This window comes from Cheilinus undulatus, linkage group 5 (genome assembly GCF_018320785.1).
Source record: "Cheilinus undulatus linkage group 5, ASM1832078v1, whole genome shotgun sequence".
In the NCBI taxonomy this organism is placed as follows: domain Eukaryota; kingdom Metazoa; phylum Chordata; class Actinopteri; order Labriformes; family Labridae; genus Cheilinus; species Cheilinus undulatus.
The window spans coordinates 43760027-43779236 of NC_054869.1; the positions used below are offsets into that span (position 1 = coordinate 43760027).

Sequence of the window (19210 nt, forward strand, 5' to 3'; positions counted from 1 at the left end):
ATCTAAATAAACACAGAAAGGCAAATAAAACATTTGCCTCCTGGCAAATAAAAATAAACATTAACATGTAGTATCTGTATCATCATTTAACAAGCCATAAAGCCAGCCCCCTCCCTTCATCTTTAAGAGGACTGAATGTGAAAGAGGAGGTGAAACACAACAGTTCAAATCAGACAAAAACAGTGCGTTTTACATAGAGGAAAATGTTTAGAATTTCATAAACTTAATCAAATAATTATTTTATATTTTATTTTATCCGGCTTTTAACTTTAAAGGACCAACCGGAACTTCTGTTTTAACTGATGCTGCGTTCCAGGCAACCCGTAACTCGTGTTTTTCCCACCTGTAACTCGTGAAAGTGCACTGGAACGGCAGTCGAACTCGTAACTTCCCACCCGTGAACTCGTACCAGATCGATGTAGTCCGAGTTACGACTTGTGACGTCACATCACTGCCTAAACAATATGGCAGCGTTTCAAAATAACGACAAATACCGTAAAATATAAAGTATAAGCTTCTGTTACCTTATGCGCCGTTTCCCCTCCTCCGTTTCACTCAAATGAGCAAGTTGCAGGCTCCTTTGGTGATTGAAATGACTAAGCATAAATCTTAAAATGTCTGCCATGTTAGTTTGTTTACTTGCGATCAAACCGAAGTCGTAATTTGCCTGGAACGCTTTCAGGTCGGAACTCGGAGATTCCAACTGGGAAATTTCCGAGTTATGGGTGCCTGGAACGCAGCATAACTCATGGTCCTCCAGTCGCTCAGTGGTTACTAGGCAACCACACGGCCTCAGTAACGCAACACAGACGTTCGCTTCTCTGTGGGTATCTTAGCCAAAACGTTACTAATTTTGAATACAAGATCCGTCGCCCTCAGCCTGACGTAACAAGGAGACAACTCATTGAAAGCTGCTGGAAAGAGATATCGATTGCCTGACACAAGAAGTGTGAGATTAAACATCATGTCTGTTGCCGAAGTTGAAGAAGAGTTCACAAAGCCTGTAGAAGAAATTGAGACAGAGACACCCCTACGGTCTGGGCAGTCTCAAGTCTACTCTGCAACAAGAGAAACTCTTTTTCATCAGAAGATAAATCAAACTCGGAGCCATGCACTGGTAAGAATATCTCATCAATTACTTACGTCGGGGCAAAAGGAGAAGCTACCATACACTCAAAAATCATTTTCACTCTCATCAGTATTATAAGGACAACTTTAGTTGATTTTACCCGATTACACATATTTTCAACTTTTTTTTCCATAATAAATAAAATAAATATGATCTACTCTAGTTTAAAGTGAATTCAGATTCACAAAGCCAGATCCACAAATTAACAGGATACATTTTATTTAACCTTTATTTAACCAGGATTTATTCCCATTGAGATACAAAAATCTCTTTTACAAGGGAGTCCTGATCTAAATCTATATCTAAAAACAGAAGACAAAAAGAGGAGAAGACTTAATAAAGACCACAGACTGATGCAGAAAAGCCATTGAATGGGACATTAAAATTCACCAGAATGCAGACTACTGAGTTGTTTTACTTGAAATTCCCCCACTTGTGTTATGTTTATTTATTTATTTTATTTATTTATTACAAGGAACAATGCACATTAATGAACATGGACATGTAAATGTGCCAGATTGTAGCCATAGGCTAATTTCCATCACGGCTGGTTGATGGTGTATATACAACAAAGAGTACATCAAAAAATCTACATAAAAATCAGACAACACCTAGAGACTATAGACAACATAGACAGTACAGTAAAATACAAAGACCCAAATATAACAATACAGTAGGTGGCTGCATGACCTTTGTTTAAGACAGACCAGGAATAAAGGTTGTAGTAGTTTGGGATTTTTCATTAGTTTTTATTTCCATTTCATTTTCACTTTCTGTGTTAGATTTCAGTTTAGTTTTTATTCGTTTTGACTGCTAGTTTGTTAGTTTAGTTTCTATTTTTGCAAAAATGCTTAGTTTGAGTTTAGTTTTTATTAGTTTGGTTTGGTTTTAGTTTTTTACAGATAGATGTTGGGCTGAGTGAGTGTCATACATTTTAAAAAACATAGTTAAACAGGCTACTCTTCATGTGTCATTTTATTTACTTAATGATGATGTTTGAATACAACTCCAGTCATAAAACTACCACTTTGAGAAGTCCTAACCAATCAGATCAGGCATTTTACACTCCCAAGACTTGGGTGTCTGTGCCAGTCAGTATGGTTGTGTGAAAGACTGAAACTAAGGATGTTTTGTCTCAATTTTTATTTTATTTCAGTTAGTTTTGTAAGCGCACTATACTGTTTAGTTATTTTTCTTTTTTTGGTAAAACGTACTTTTTTATTTAGTTTCAGTTAACTAAAATGATTTTTGAATTTTAGTTTTAATTATTTAGTTAGTTTTAGTTAACAACCTTCCCAGGAATAAAGTGACCACTGCAATTAAAGTGCATAAGGCAGATGGTAAAGCGCTGTCATGCTGAAGTGCAAGTGTGCTGATGTATTGCATACATGTATTGATATGTTAGATGGCTTGAGATGATGGATTGATCCATGTCAGTAAAAAACAACCAATCATCATCATCTATTAAAAAGATGTAACTTAGGATGCAGATGTCACAGTTAAATATAGTGTTTTTGTTATTCAGTTTAATTTTAATGTATACCACGCCCTGCTCTATAATATTTATATTTTCCAACTATTTTGGCCTTTTCTAATCACATCCCTCAATCAAAGCTGAATATTTTTTCTTTTCTTAGTCTCTAGACTGGGTATTTGGGAAGAATCCAGATCTTCCAGTCTTCAGCCTGCAAGACCATGATCAGCTGGTGATCTTTTATGCTGGAGCTCATGTCGGGATCATTTACAATCACACCACAAACTCCCAGCACATACTCCAGGTACAGTGTGATGCTAGCTTTGTATTGTCTTTACAAGAAAGAGAGGAGACATACTTCAGATTGATTCTTCCATGTCACAAAAGCTGTAGATACAAAGGCTGTCATAAACTGTAGCTTTGAAACAAATTTCAGCACTATTTAATTTGCACTTGCATTCATTCAATGTCTAAAATTTTGGTTTCATGACATCCCAAAAAAACATTTTTATTAAAAAATAGAAGATGTTGCATTTTAATTGCACAGTGTATGTATTTCTCCTCCTCAGGGTCACTGTAATACCATCTCATGTATATGTGTAAGTGAGGACAGACGCTGGATTGCGACAGCTGAGGATGGCCGGAAAAGCACAGTGATTATATGGGACTCCTACTCAGGGTATCTCTTGATTCTACATGTATTAAAGCACTTTTGTATATTTATGTATTTTTTTAAATGATGACAACATGTCTGATAAATATTTCAGCATTCCTGTGCAAACACTGTTTGATTGTCACCCTGAGGGGTGTGTCATTAAAATGGCATTTTCAAGTGACACGAAACATTTGGTCACCCTTGGGGCAGAGGAACATCAGGTGAGTTTGACTGCATGATCTGACTAAATACAAGACATTGTGCATAGATGGATGCTTTATTGCCATCTCATAATAGACACTATGAAATATGACTGTAATTCACTCCATAGAGGCATAACAGTGTGTACAGTGCCCATAAAAAGTAATCACCCCTTTGGATGTTTTACCCTTCAACGATTTTATTCATCAGTCATGGCCAATATAATTAGTCTTTTTTGACAAAAAAAAAAAAAACTCTTCAATGTTGAAGTGAGGAAAAATTTCTACAAATGGCAATTAAAAATATGTAATTCAAAATCAGTGACTGCATAAATATTCAGCTCCTTCATGTCAGCAGATTGGTGTGTGGATAGGTGTTAATCAGGCTTGCACATCTGGACTCTGCAGTTTTACTCCGTTCTTCTTTGCAAAACTGCTCAAGCTCTATCAGGTTTAACAAGGATCAGGCATGAATAGCCCATTTCAAGTCCAGCCACAAATTCTCTTTTGGATTGAGGTCTGACAACAAGCACACTGGAAAAGAAATCTTCTCCAAAGCTGTAGTTCTCTTACAGACTGATTAAGATTATCCTCCAGGATTTTCCTTTTTTTTTGCCGCATTCATTTTACCCTCTACCTTTACAAGCCTTCAAGGGCCAGGTGACGAGAAGCATCCCCACAGCATGATGCTGCCACCACTGTTTTTCACAGTGAGGATGGTGTGTTTGTGGTGATGTGCAGTGTTTGGTGTCTGCCAAACACAGTGTCTTGTCTGATGGCCAAAAAGCACCAACTTGGTCTCATCAGAACAACGAACTTTCTTCCACTTCACCATGGAGTCTCTCACATGCCTTTTGGTGAACTCTAGTCCAGATTTAATACGAGTTTTCTTCAACAGTGGCTTTCTCTTCGCCACTCTCACATAAAGCTCTGACTGGTGAAGAACCTGGGCACACTTGTTGTATGCAGAGTCTCTCTCATCTCAGCTGCTGAAGCTTCTAACTCCCTCAGAGTGGTCATAGGTGTCTTGGCGGCCTCTTTCATTGTCTTCTTGCACGGTCACTCAGTTTGTGAGGACAGCCTGATCTAGGCAGATTTAAAAATGTGCCATGTTCTTTCCATTTCTTGATGATAGATTTAACTTAACTCTTTGGCTTTCAAGTGCCTTGGATATTTTTTTTTTGTACCATCCCCTGACTTCTACTTTTCAATAACCTTTTTCTTGAGCTGCTTGGATTTTTCTTTTGTCTTCATGGTAATTTAGGGGGGAAAACTTACAATAATGTATAGGAACAGTAGTGAAAAGTGGTTAAAAAGTGGCACAAATAAATTATTTTATGAAAGCTTTCCACACTCTCTAGCTCCAAAATGAAGTAACTGTTAGCCAGGACACTAGTGCCAATGCTACATATTTAACACACATGCATCATTATCATCAATAAATCACAACTGTAGAAGGCCCATTCTCTAAGCCAATTCTGTTGGCAGGCCTAAATAGCATAACCTTACAAAGCAGATGGATCTGCCCATTTCCTTGTTTCTCACTGGCAAATCCATCTTGCAAAGCTCCCATCTGAACCGTTTGGGTCCAGTTAGAAAGTGACAGGACCAATCAGCGACGAGGGGCAGTACTTTCAGGCGCGGCTGAGTTGTGACATAAGCGAGCAGCAACAAGAGGCCGGTGCCGTTGTGGCGGAAGAGCTTAGCGTGGGTGCTGCTAAAGCACCATTTTTATCAGAATTTGACAACATTTTTTTCGTTAAAAGAAGAACAAAGAACAGCAGTGAGCTGTTTTCTTTTCAAAAACGACAATAGTCGTGTACTGACATGTCTAAAGTCGCCATGGTTCATGTAATTCCTCGGTAGCTGCGCCATGGCTACGTCACGTGTTTTGGTGTTCTGATTGGCCCATAAAGATGTCACAGACAGAACCTTCATCCAATCACAGTCCAGGTTTTTTCAAAGCCTCTGCCCTTTCCCAAATGCTTAGTATTGAAGGTTTTCCAGATGGATGTGTGAAACACATCCATCTGACATGTCAGGTTATGACTAGCAATCATGAATTCCCTATGTTATTTGGCTTGTCTGACGCCTACATCATGCCACTGCTTATATGCTTAAAAATCATTTAAATACATTATCAGTCACATCATAAATAGGTATCCCCATCAATTTAAATCAGATTATAAAAAGTTAAAAACAGGTGTCTGAAGAGCTTTGAAATTACGTCTTGCTTCATGATTGCTTTAGTGCATTTTCTGACAATAATAAAGAATGTAGCTTTTGATCATATAGCTAAAGAACTGCATGCTGTCTTCATAAAATGCTCCAATAACTTGTAGACATACAGTATGCAAAAATAGTTTAGGGTTAGGGTTAGGGTTAGATAATTACTATTTCATACTGGCTTTGAATGATTAGAACAGTAAATGTCTTTCTCAAGTACATTTTCATAGTAACAATCATAAAACAATGTGAGCATCTTTCACAGCATGTGTGCATTTGGGATTGGACGAATGAAACAGACAAGCTGGTGTGCTTTACGACACTCAATCCTAGCTATGGTTTTCACGTAAGTTGCATTCCATTTTTTAACAGTGAAATGTTATATTAGTGTGGTATCAAAGTGGTGTTGAGGAGTTCAGTAGCCATATGTTGTATCGTTGTCAGAATTACATCATTTTTAATCCAAGTGACAGCAGTCAGCTGCTCAGCAGAAGTGAAGATCAGGTGACATTTTACTGCACTGTAAGTCTCTTTACTCTCTTTTAAAATCTATTACAACTAAAACACAACAACATGCATTCACTGCAATAACCAGCTGGCCATTCCTAGGAGGAAGATGGCAGCAGAAAAGGAGGACTACAGCATTATGCACTGAAGTTTGATCAGGTAAAGATGATTGAAAACATTTCGCAGGAATGTTGCAGTATTTCTCTCTTACATGGAAGTCATTACGTTGATTATCTGACTGTTCCTGACGTCCTTGTCTCTGCCCAGCCTTCCTCCAATCCTTCTGCAGCTGTCGACGTGCTGGGGGACTCTGTGTTTCACTGGAGTGAGCCTCAGATTGTGACAGCGACTACAGGCGGTACCATCATAGTGTGGAATATGAAAAAAGACTTGCCTCCAGAGAAGAATCCCAGAGAGGATACATTCTGGACTATTCCACTTCAAAAACATCCAATCACTGTCTTCACCGTGGCTGACAGGTAGTCAGGCACAGAAATATTCATCATTAATACATTGTAAAAGAAAACATGCACTGATTTTTTTCTCTGTCTTACACTACAGTTGTTTCGTCAGTTGTGATACTCAAGGTCATGTCAGGTTTTATGACGAAAAATTCAAGATTCTCACTAAGTACACTGACCTACACCTGGATGCTATTGCCTCAATTTCCTTTTCCAAAGAGTGCACAGAAGGATATTTGAAGCACAGCACAATAAATGAAACACCATTTATCTTCAGGTAGAAAAAAATATACAAAGCATCCAAAGTGTGAAGTGTTATGTGCATTAAGCCAATTGTTTTTCTTCTTGTGCAGGAACTTTGTCGTGTCTACATTCAGCTCCAAAGTCACACACGTTAATGCTCTAACAGGCACCTCTCAGCTCCTCCTGGACGAGGACCATGAGCATCTCTCTGCAGTGGCCTGTCACCCCAATCAGCCAGCTGTGGCTGTGGGGAATCACAGGGGGGTTTTGAAAGTGTGGGACTATAACAGCAAAGCACTCATCTGTAGCCGAGTCTTTGAGACTGAAAAGCAGATACAGTGCATCTCCTTTGACCCTCAAGGTGAGCCAGTACTCCTACAGCTAAATGTTGCAATCAGTAGAGGCAGTTTAGCCCCCAGGTTAGTGCTGGAGTTTGAAATAATTATGCTGTTATATTCTGCTGAATAGATCTGATTTTTTTAACAGGCGTTTACCTGGCGGTTGGCTTCAGCAGTGGAGCTGTTCACATACTGGATTCCATAACGTTGCAAAGTGATCCAGAGGAGTGTTTCCATTACAGTAAAGCAGCCATTCAACACATCACGTTCTCCACAGACTCCAAGTATTTTGCTACAGCGGTGAGAAAAGCCTTATTGATGGTGAAATGTGTCTGAAATTATGAAAACACAAAACAGTGATGCATTGTTGACATGACATATTTACTGTAAAATCACCAGTATAAGTTGCACTCATACATCAGGGAAGTCTGTTTCTGTGTAGCTGTTGGGCCCATTTGTTCCATCTGTTAAATGGAGTTTGAAATCCTGCCTGTACAGTAGTTGAGCTCCAAGCCTTCACTGATAGTTGTGAAGTACAAATCTATTTCCTGTGAGTGATGCTCACTGAGGGTGGTTTTGTGTTGTGTTCGCACCAGACATTGAAGGATTGCATATTCATATGAATCTGAACCCTCAAATAAAGGGAGTTTACCCGCTTATTTTTTCTTTCAAATCACATAAATAACTCGCTCAATTTGTGTACAAGTAGTGTACAGGTAGGGAAGGAAAAATCAGTTTGCCTGACAGGGTTATGCTAACTATGGATTAGTCTAACCATGGTGCTAACTTGGTGGTAGAAGGCTGAAATCAAGTGGTGTATAGGTCAGTGTATTTTCTGGCAGATACATTTCCTGGTTGATTATTCATTTTCCGTTGTTCTTTTTTTTGTTTTTTTTTATGTATGCATGTGGGCACATAGTTTACACAATGGGGTCAGCTTTAACAGCATCAGGATGCATACAGCATGTGATGATGGCAGCTGCACTTGTAGACAATTTTGTGATCTTGCAACTCAGATGATAAAAGACAAATAGTTGATTTCCTAAAAAAAATCCACCAGAAAAAAATACTGTCACAGCAAAATGGATCAAATAAAGTTTGTAGATGCATCTGCTGTGGTATGTGCTTTCATATTAACAAGCAAAAAGATCTGTTTGTTACCCTAAAAATGCAAAATCATTCTTTTACATTCGTTTGACTTCAAGTTTGTTGTGTTTCCTTTTTCACTGTTAGGATGTTGGAAAGGCAGTGACAGTGTTCTTGCTACAGTCTACTGAAGGTTTACTGCACCGTTGGGCGTATTTGGGCAGATACCAGTCTCACCACAAACCCATTGTAGACCTTCTTTTTGGTGTTCACCTGGACAGCACTCTACCCAGGCTGCTCTCTTTGGGAATGGACCGACAACTGGTTAGTATGATTTGACAATGTTAAGATCTGATCTTTATTTTTCTTGCATTCATCTCTTTTGTGCATGTGTGGGACTGAATCTTAGGTGGAGTATGATCTGGAAAAGAGTGATGTGAATAAGCTTCTCATCCTAAGCTCAGAGCGCATTGAGCAAAGTGCTGTTCCAACATGCATGACTTGGTATCCTCCTCTCAGCGCGGAGCAGTTTCTCCTGGTTGCCTCAGACCAGTACAAGATGAAGCTTTTTAACAGCACCACCAAGATGTGCAGGTTTGTGAAAGACTCTAATGTGATCTTACAGTCTTTTTTTATTATTTTTTAAATGATTTTCATTTAAACTAATGGAGCATTACTTCTTCTTTTCAAAAAGAAAGACTCTCCTCGGCCCAACGTATGACTCTCCCATTAGGAAGATAGACACCCTCCCTGTGTCCAAAGAACAAGAGACAAACTCTTATTACCTAGCATTCATCACAGAGGACAAGGTCAGTTCTTCTTCTTTTGAGAGCTTAAAATAGAGAAGTATAAAACTGTAGAAGGAAAAGAAAATGAACAATCTGGATTGAGCTATTGCAGTTTTTTAAAATTATATTTACATACACCATATGGGCAAAAGTGTTTGACTACCTGACCATTACAGCAACAAAGACTGTAATGACATTGTATTCAAAAACATGAACTAATATGGAGTTGGCCCCACTTTGCAGCTATAACAGCCCCCAATCTTCTTGAAAGGCTTTCTACAAGATTTTGGAGTTTTTCTGTGGGAATTTGTGCCCATTCATTCTGTAGAGCATTTATGAGGTCAGGCACTGATAATGAATGAGAAGGCCTGGCTCGCAGTCTCCATGCCAGTTCATCCCAAAGGTGCTAGACAGGGTTGAGGTCAGAGCTCTGTGCAGACTAGTCACGTTCTTTGAAACCAAACTCATCAATCCTTGTCTTTATAGTCCTTGCTTTGTGCACTGGGGCACAGTCATGCTGGAACAGAAAAGTTGGTGTGCTTTACACATTTTAATCTGACATTTGCCATTGGACTTGGTAATGTGAAACTTGTTTGCAGCTACTCAGCCATGAGAAACCATTCCATGAAGCTCCTGCCACTCAGTTTCTTTGCTAACATTAATGCAAGTAGAAGTTCAGAACTCTTCATCTCTGGAATCAGCAGAGTGTTGGTGACTTTTATGCATCATGCGCTTTGGGAGTTGACCCTGCACTGTGATTTTACGTGGTCTTCTGCTTTGTGGCTGAGTTGCTGTTGTTCCTAAACACTTCCACGTTCTAATAATATCACAGTTGACTGTGGAATATCCAGCAGGGATAAAACTTCATGAACCTTTTTATTGCAAAGGTGGCATCCATCACTATGTCATGCTTGAAGTCACTGGGTTCTTCAGAACAACCCATTTTTTATCACAAATGTTTGCAAATTTCGACTGCATGTCTAGGTGCTTGATTTTATACACATGTGGCAATGGGTCTGATTGAAACACCTGAATTAAATACTAGTGTGTAATATTTAGCCTATTAGCATTTAGCAAAACAAGCTTGGTTAAAATGAAACATAACATTTATAAGTAGATTGATCTAAATTAGTGTTGACATCTGATGACACATTTTTTAAATTTATGTTTAAAATTAACTCAGAATAAGCCTTTTATTCATACATAGGGAGGGTCCCCTCCAAGGAAGCTGCCATCTTGGATTTTTGCATTTTGCCTGTTTCTATGGCACCATAGAAGGAGCCAAACAACAGTTAAGCATGTATTGATTTTTAAACTTCACTGGTTCCCACAGTTATCACCAGAGAAATGAGCATCACACTCCAGAATTGACTGTTAGATGTTGATAGTCCCATTTTTACACACTGTACCTTTAACAGGTGTAGCCAAAATACTTTTGTCCATATAGTGTATAATGGCATGCTGCATCATAACATAGAAAACTAGCCATGACTGAGCCTTGTTCTGAGGGGGTGACATTGATTCACATTAATGACTCAAGATTAAGGGTGTTCTCTGTATATTGGTCCAAACATGACAATCTTTTGAGGGTCAGCTCCATTTAAAAGGATAATAAGATAAAATAACTGTATTACTGCTTACAGAGTAAGCAGTAATACAATGAAACTAGCAATTAAAGATAACAATGAAACTAGCAATTAAAGATAACAATGAAACTAGCAATTAAATGAAGAGGATTACCAACCTGGCACACCAGATGGACTGTTTCACATACCCAGTGTATGGGATATGTCTCAAATCCATCTAGGCAACCAGCTATTGAAAGTGAAGGGCAGAACTTTTGAAAAAAATCTTGGGGGTTGACTGGAGAACCGTTCCATCTCATTCATTCATTGACTTAATGGGCGGGCACAGCTCAAGAGTGAACTCACAGCCACTGTTGTTGCTAACTATTAGTGGAGCCAGTTAATTAAACAAACTCATGCTTAAGCTGGGCAGGAGCTGCCAAGAGAAGCCTTCAGTGCAGTTTTTTGCTCTTCTTTTAATAAAGAAATGTGCTCTAATTCTGATAAAACTGCCTCTATTCTATGGCTACATCCACGCTAACAGTTGACATTGTTTGCAGTGGAACTAGACCACACCGTCGCCTCATTCATCTCAATGACCCTGATTAATCCGAGCACAGTTGGTTCAGATTGGCGCTTTAAAAGATGGATTTGCCTGATGACAGACATGGAATCTAGTCAATCCATCTTCTTCCCAAGGTCTGACAAGTACATGTAAATACGTACATCAGAAAATATGCAGACTTATGTGGAGGCAAGTATTGCATGAGAGGTTAAATTGCACTTGTTGTGTGTTAATAAAGTTTTATTTATTTAAAAGCCTTCTGGACTGTTAAAATCAGCTTTTTCTAAGTTTGCTGGTGTGTGCTTTTGCAGTCCTGAAATTGATGATTATAGTGAGTACTTTAACATTAATATCAACCCAATCATTAGTAACTTTTTGTGATCTAAAGTTATCCAAAGGAAATCATCAGACAAATTGGTTGATTTTTTTAAATGTTTATATTCTGATTATTCTGATAAGTCACACAGATCTACTAAAGACAAAAACTGAAATGGATAAACTCAAATAAAAACACTGACACAGTCAAAAAGTTGTATGCTGCTTTAAGCACTAGCTTTAAGATACAAAGCCAAGGCTCTACCTAGTGTTCCATTTCTGAATTGCATGCATAAAGACAAATTGGTGTGCTACTCTTTAAAAATTAACACACATTAGGCTCCGGTTGTCAGAATACTGTGTTGTACTTCCAGTTGGGTCTCCAGATTTTGCCCCTGGACGGGAACCCCTACAAGTCCAATGCTTTAATCTGCCATCCGACGGGAGCATCTACCTTTGCCTGCTCCTACGATGGCCGATTCATCTTTACAGCAGGAGGATCTGACTGCACCGTCATGAAGTGGGAGATAAACTTAAAGTATGGTGTAATGGCACACACATGAAAACCAGAGCGAGTGCATACGCTGATGATAACCCTTTTTTTCTTGCGTTTTCAGTGCTCTGGAGGCAGCAGCTGCTCTGGGAGGAAAAGGCCTGGAGCCTTTTTATAGTCTTTTAGAGGGAGGCAGAGATGGCCATTTCTTCAAGGTGAGAGAAAAATGTCTCAAATCATTCTTTTAATTTGAAATTAGAAGCATTTGTCCTACTCCAAAATATGTAATTCAATTAAGGATTCAATTATTTGAATTGTGTTACTTTACAGAGGATTAAGTTCATTGCTCTGTTTACATTTTGAAGTAATGATGTGTTTTGGGCTTTTGGATACCAAATGTACTATATCCTTACTATGCTTCCACAATTCATCTTCAGTGATAACCTGATATCAGAACTCTCTTACCGACCTCTTATGCAAATAACAATCCATATATCATTTCTGTGGCTCTCAGACTGTGGCTCAATATCATTTTCTGCCGTGAGCAGTGAAGCTGCTGGTTATAAAGGATGGAGGTTGTTTTCTTTTTCTTTTTTTCTTATTTTAAAGATATGAAAAAGACAAATGGTGCCAGATGAAGAGCTGTTTGGTAACCAATAGACCAGCCCTTTTTACTGCAATGAGACTAATGAATGAATGGTTTACTACAGTCAGTTGACAGTGTCTCCAATGGTGTTGCATCTACACAACCAATCCAATCCAGATGAAGGTATCCCAGGCCACCTCTGTAAGCAGTCTGAGCTATCAGATAGCAAAATGTTTTCAGTGAACACTGATGTGTGTCCACGCAAAGCATAAAGGATTACTGCTTGGTATACAAATGCCTAAAAAAGGGAAAATTCCCTAGTGTGTTGCATAACTGGGGTGTCTGGCCATCTTAGTTTAGATTATTATATGTATGTATTTAAAAAAGAAATTTCTACACATGCAGACTTTCATTTATCATTAGTTTTGGTGAGGGACCTTTCTTTCAGAAATGAAAATCTACGTTGTAGACAGCAAAAGAAGTCGAGCCAAACTGGGTTTATGTTTTACATTTCATACATAGTGGATCATAGTTGCCTCACACTCAGTCAATCAACCAATCTTTTTTTCTATCACGCAAATTTTTTTACTTAACTTTAAGTCCTATAAAGAAAGGACAGATCTACTCAGTGGTTTTCAACTAGGACCCAAAAGTGAGTCACGAATGTTTAAAAAATTTTGTGTCAAAAGTCTACAAAGCTCTTTCCAAACATGCTTGCTTTTTTCAATTTATTTCTCATATTTTTACCTCCTAACTAAATGCTGTTTTTTTAAAAAAAAATATGAATAAAGTTGGCTGAAAATTTGTAGAGATTTTGGTAACAATGTTGGTCCTGAGGCTAGACAGTTTGAGAACCACTACTGGTGGCTTGGGACCCAAAAGTGGGTCACGGAGCAGTTTTCAGTGGGTAGTGATAGGTGTCTGAAAAAAATGAAGGCAAAAATCCTGAAGCCTTTATTGGACATGTATCGATACATTTTCTTTTACCCTGTTTTACTGTGAAATTGGGTAAAATAATTGTTTAATCAATATTCAACTAATTTATCTCCTTCGCTTGCAATAAATGGCTACTTTTCCCATGATAATGAAGCAATTTCTCAAACTGGCAAAAATTAGCATATAGATGGGGATGATGATAATGATAATCATAAAATGTGCCAGTTTTTCCCTTTTTTTATATATTTTCAGGTGTTTTGGTCCAATCATCCAACCCATTTGCTCCAAACTGCAACATATTCAACTAACTGAACATGCATTGTGGAAATCTTTTTGAAAATTTGGGTCGCAATCTGTTGTAAGACACACCGATGGGTCCTGAGGCCGGACCAGTTGTCCACTGGTCTAGACTGTTTGCTTTGGTATACTGTCTACAAAGACCCAACAATAATAAATTAGAGTGTCACCATATAATCAGCACAATATTTATAGATTAAAGCTTTGAAAAGTAGATTAGCGGTATTGACAGATACAAAATCTCAGGAAGGACTTAAAAAAGGGGTTTGGATGATTATTCTGGTGGATGACGATCAGAAATTCTGCTGTTCATTCATGTGTTACATTTCTGTATTTGATTTGTGTTGATGGTGTCACATGCAAAAGCAGCAGCTTCTCTTAGACTGAGTTTGCATTTGTCTTACATTAGTCCACAAATAATGGTTTTTGTCTTTTTGGTCTGTTTTTTAAATGTTGTTTTCCTGCCTCTCTAAGGTTAGGATGTATAAACCTTAATCCTTAAAATGTTTCACAATGTTTGTTTGTGTTCTACTTGTGTTTTGTTACAGAGTTTCCTAAAAGATGCCATTTTAACAACACATTCTCATATTTCTGAACTTTTCTTCCTCTAGGAAATGGAGGAGTTTTTCTTTTACTGCCAAATCAATCACCAAGGTGTTGACGTGATGAAGAGACGAGTGGTGTCAGACAAAATCCCCCTGTCAGAGGTGCCTTCTCTTGTGAGAGCTCTGGGCTATTACCCTACTGAAAAAGAGGTACAATAAAGTGACCATTTTCCACAGACAGTATTATCTTGTTATTAGTTGTAGCACTGATTTATTTACACACTAGTTACTTTTTACTTTAATTTTCACCAGATAGAGGACATGCATAATGAGGTCAAGTTTAGCAGGTGTGCAGAAACGGGAAAATATGTGACTGAAATCAACCTGGAGGAGTTTGTCAAGCTGTACATCAACCATCGACCTGCCTTTGGCATCAGCATTGACAAAATCCGTCAAGCTTTCTACATCCTTGGTGGTCAAACAGGACGGCCTGTTCTGAAGAGGCATGAGCTGATAGAAGTTCTGCGGACTCAAGGTACACTGCAGGCTTTTAATAAAATCTTCAGTACTGAAATAATATTCAATACCATGAGTTTGAGTTTTTGTATCTAAAATGGTGGTACCCTTAACGTAAAATGTTGTTGCACAACCTTTTTATGAAATCGTTGCAATCAATCAATTTCTGTAACTCTCAGTGAGACTTCTGCACCTGTCCACAGGTATTTTTGCCCACTCCTCATGATGAATCTGCTCTAGCTGTCTCAGGTTTGAAGGGTGCCTTCTTCAGACTGCATGTTTCAGCACCTTCCACAGATGTTCAATAGGGTTAAGACCAGGGCTCATAGGAGGCCACTTCAGAATAATCCAATGTTTTGTTCTTAGCCATTCTTGGCTGTTTTTAGCTTCGTGTTTTGGGTCATTATCCTCTTGGAGGACCCATGAACTGTGACTGAGACCAAGCATTCTGACCAAGCTTTCTGATATCGGGCAGCACATTTCACTCCAGAATGCCTTGATAGTCTTGAGATTTCATTGTACCCTGCACAGATTTAAGACACCCTGTGCCAGATGCAGCAAAGCAGCTTCAGACTATAACCGAGCCTCCTCCACGTTTCACAGTAGCTACAGTGTTCTTTTCTTTGTATGCTTCATTTTTGTGACTGTGTATTAGAGCTGATGTGACTTGCCAAAAAGCTCCAGTGTGGTCACATCTGTCCAACATTCTCCTAGAAGCTTTGCGGCTTGTCAATATGCATTTTGGCAAATCCCTATCTCGCTTTTTTATGATTTGCTCTACAGTGGAGCCTTCCTCGTTCGTCTTCCATTAAGTCCACTTAGGCTCAAACAGCAACTGATGGTGCGTTTTGACACTGATGTACCTTGACCTTGGAATTCACCTCAAATCTCTTTGGGAGTTGTCCTGGGCTCCTTGGTTACCATTTGTAGTAGAACTTCCATTTATCATCAGTTTTCCTCTTGTGGCCACATCCAGGGAGGTTGGCTACAGTCCTGTGGACCTTAAACTTCTGAATCATATGTGCAGCTGTAGTCACAGGAACATCAAGCTGCTTGGAGATAGTCTTGTAGCCTTTTAATAATTTCCTTTCTAATCTCCTGGGACAACTCTCACCTTAGCTTTCTGTCGTCCATGTTCAGTGTGGTACACACCATGATACCAAACAGCACCTAGGGGTACCATCAATTTTTTTCTAGGTCCATTAGTTTTTTTTTTTTTAATGATTCTGTTGAACCACAACTCAAAAGCAATGTCTGATTTTCATCAGTTCATTTTCAGTCATTTTTTATTTATTATTACTTTGTAAGTTTCACATTATTTCAGTGACCACTGGAGGGGGGTTTCCTTTTTTTTTACTTTACTCCACAGACTCCACTTTCACACACTGATGGCAGAGGTTGCTATGGAGAGTTGGACATCATTATTAGCTATTCTCATTTGTATGCATCCATACCCATTTACACAACACCAATGAAGCGAATTGGTGGTGTGTAAATGGGCATCAACATCTCAAATAAGTATAGAATGAGCTAATGCTAGGCGATGCTAGCTAGTGGAATGGTTGAAAATGTGACCTGTAAAATGGTTAATAAAACAACATGATAAAAAAAAGAAAGAACACTTGTGAATGCTTCTTTGTGCTCTCTGATGAGCTTATTTCGACTAAACAAAGAGGTATTTACAAGGACAGTGACAAAGCCATGAAGGCTTTGTGTGCTTTAAGACCACTGCCTGCAGAAAATGATCTCTTTCAGTCCAGTCTTCACAAGTTTCTCTGTTCTTGAGCGCCCTTGAGATGAATCATCTCATCTGACAAAGCTACTGACATTTCTGTTAAGTAGGCTGATTCAGTTTTGTTACTCTGTCTTTCTTTTATGACTTCAAAATGCACCTTGAGTGTTGTTATCAACTCTAAAACATAGTAGCCTAATGTTAACAACAGCACCTCTGCAACTGACTGTAATGGGTGATGTCCTAATCATCATGCGTCTGCAAATGTTCTGTTTACCTTTATTCTGCTGAGAAATAATGCTTGCAAGCATGATATCTCAAAAACGCTTGGAGGGATTTCCTTCAAACTTTGCACACGTTTCCTCTCACTCAGTTATGAATTGGCTCAGTTTTGGAGGTAAAAGGGAAATGGTAAAGGGATTTGTATAGCGCTTTTGTAGTCATATGACTTCTTAAAGTGCTTTTATACCGCAGGTCACACCGGCCCATTCACACCCTCTCGCTCCACATTCACACACTGATGGCAGAGACTGCTTTGATTAAGCCTGATTTAAATTTGATTTAGATTTTTCCAGAGAAAAAGCCCCTACAGTTGCAGATACATGAGTGATTGAAACATTAATCTTCTGTGACAATTTTAGAAATTTGTCTACAGTGGATCCAGACTTGGTCATTCTAATTTTGTTAGTGTACATCAATCAGATTTAATAGCCTTCTCAACATTATTAGCCCTTATTCTACTCAGCTGGAAATCATTGGACTCTCCATCGTACATCCCTGGACTTGAGAGGTTATGGCGGTTCTCAAACAAGATAAAATCAGATGGACAGTTCAAGGCCCTGGGAAAAGATTTCAGAACACTCGGCACCCTTTACTGGGCTTTAATACAAGCAAAGTTGATGCATACACTCCAGATCAGTGGCCCTCCTCATCTCACTCACCCCCTTCCTCTCCGCTTTTTCTTTTTGATGAATATTATTTACTTGTTTTCCCCTTCAAGTATCCTCCTTTCATCACAAATAGAGGTATTTAAAGTACCATATTCATGTGCAAAATGCAATAGAGCTGTCCTGGTACTCTGATTTGTTTGCTCATTTTTTCCTTTTTTTTCTCTCATGATTGTGATTATTTCTCTGTTGAAAACTAAAAATAAATACATAGAAATTCACTAAATAACTTCTACAGGAGAACGCATGACTGAAGAGGAGGTGGCACAGTGTTTCACCACACTTCTACAACTCAATGAAGAGGAAGAAGAGGAGGAGGGAGAAGAAAAAGAAAAGTCTAAACATGACATGGGTAAATCTAGAAGTGTGCTTAAAGCACAGTATGCTAGTCCAATCATATCATTATGATGATAATTTTAAACTTCATCTTAGAAACATCTCATTATGATACATGCATGTGTCTGTTTGTGTAGGTGGAGAGTATTTACTGCAGAGTGCGATCCCTGATGAGATATCCGTGGAGACGTTTACCGATTACATCCTGGGTTTCCCATCCTCTGAAAGAACCAAGCACATCTTCCCCTCCAAGAGATGAAATCATAAGACTACCTGCTGGTGTAGTAGAGGATAGGTTGATAAAGAGCCTCAGATTCCACAACTTTTGAAAAAGATTCTCAAATATAACCTCAATTTCCATTTGAATTAAAAATCTGATCAACAAACATTAATATGCAGTTAACTCCCATTTGATCTTGTTTCCTGTTTCATGATGCACCAGATATTTCCTCTTGCTCCAAAACCTGTGCACTCAGACACAAGAATGAACAGCATCTGTTTACCCTGCCTGATTTCCATCAACATTTCTAATGGCACAAGTAAGCTTAAGTATACTGAAGACGTTTTATTCATATATACATATAAATTTTAAACTTCTTAAGGTAGGAGTGAGTATAAGTCATCAAAATGACTTAAAAATAACATGGGTAATTTACCAAAGACCAAATCCAACAGGATAAAAAATTATTTCATAACTCTAGCCACTGGACAACAACATTTTAAAAAAGGGAATAAATATGATGCACTTTTTTCACTGCAGATGTCTGAAGTTGTCTTTTAATTATTGTTTTTGTCTCCAGTTTCCTTAAATATATGTCTTGATGCATCTCAGGTTTTTTTTTTTTTTTTAGTTTGTGTGATTGTGTTTCATGTTTCTTACCTGGCTGCAAAGCAAATAAGGGGTAAGCTGAGGTCAGACTACATACCTTCAGCACAAATACAAACTAATTTCGGGCAGATTCACCAAGAATTTTTGCTCAGTGCCAGTAGCGCAGACTTTAGTGTTAGAATTGCACCCACAAATAGCTTCTCATTTGCAACAAATCCACTAAAGAATAAGTGCCAAATATACACAGATGCAAAACTGCCCACAATTTTGCCAGCCCAGCGCATATAGCACTTGTTTTGCCATAAGGCAAAGTAACACATCAGTGGCTGTGCACCTCAGTGACAGAGTGAGACAGAAAAAGAAAATACAATTTTCAGACTGAGATGATGTTCCTGCAGAGATGTGCAGCAAAATGCACACCTGTCGGCACACCTGTAAATT

The 19210-nt window shown here is 38.5% G+C and overlaps 1 protein-coding gene across 1 annotated transcript; it reads left to right on the forward strand.

Annotated features, from left to right (window-relative positions):
* The first annotated feature begins 576 nt into the window (after positions 1 to 576).
* Positions 577 to 18272, forward strand: cfap251 (cilia and flagella associated protein 251). Its single transcript, XM_041788220.1, has 20 exons — positions 577 to 1117; positions 2767 to 2907; positions 3173 to 3282; positions 3371 to 3479; positions 5950 to 6030; positions 6129 to 6206; positions 6294 to 6350; positions 6459 to 6670; positions 6753 to 6929; positions 7006 to 7256; positions 7382 to 7533; positions 8467 to 8643; positions 8729 to 8913; positions 9014 to 9128; positions 11927 to 12090; positions 12170 to 12260; positions 14476 to 14619; positions 14722 to 14944; positions 17843 to 17956; positions 18078 to 18272. The coding sequence occupies exons 1-20, from the start codon at positions 965 to 967 to the stop codon at positions 18197 to 18199; spliced, it is 2856 nt and encodes a 951-aa protein (XP_041644154.1). The 5' UTR covers positions 577 to 964; the 3' UTR covers positions 18200 to 18272.
* The last annotated feature ends 938 nt before the right edge of the window (positions 18273 to 19210 follow it).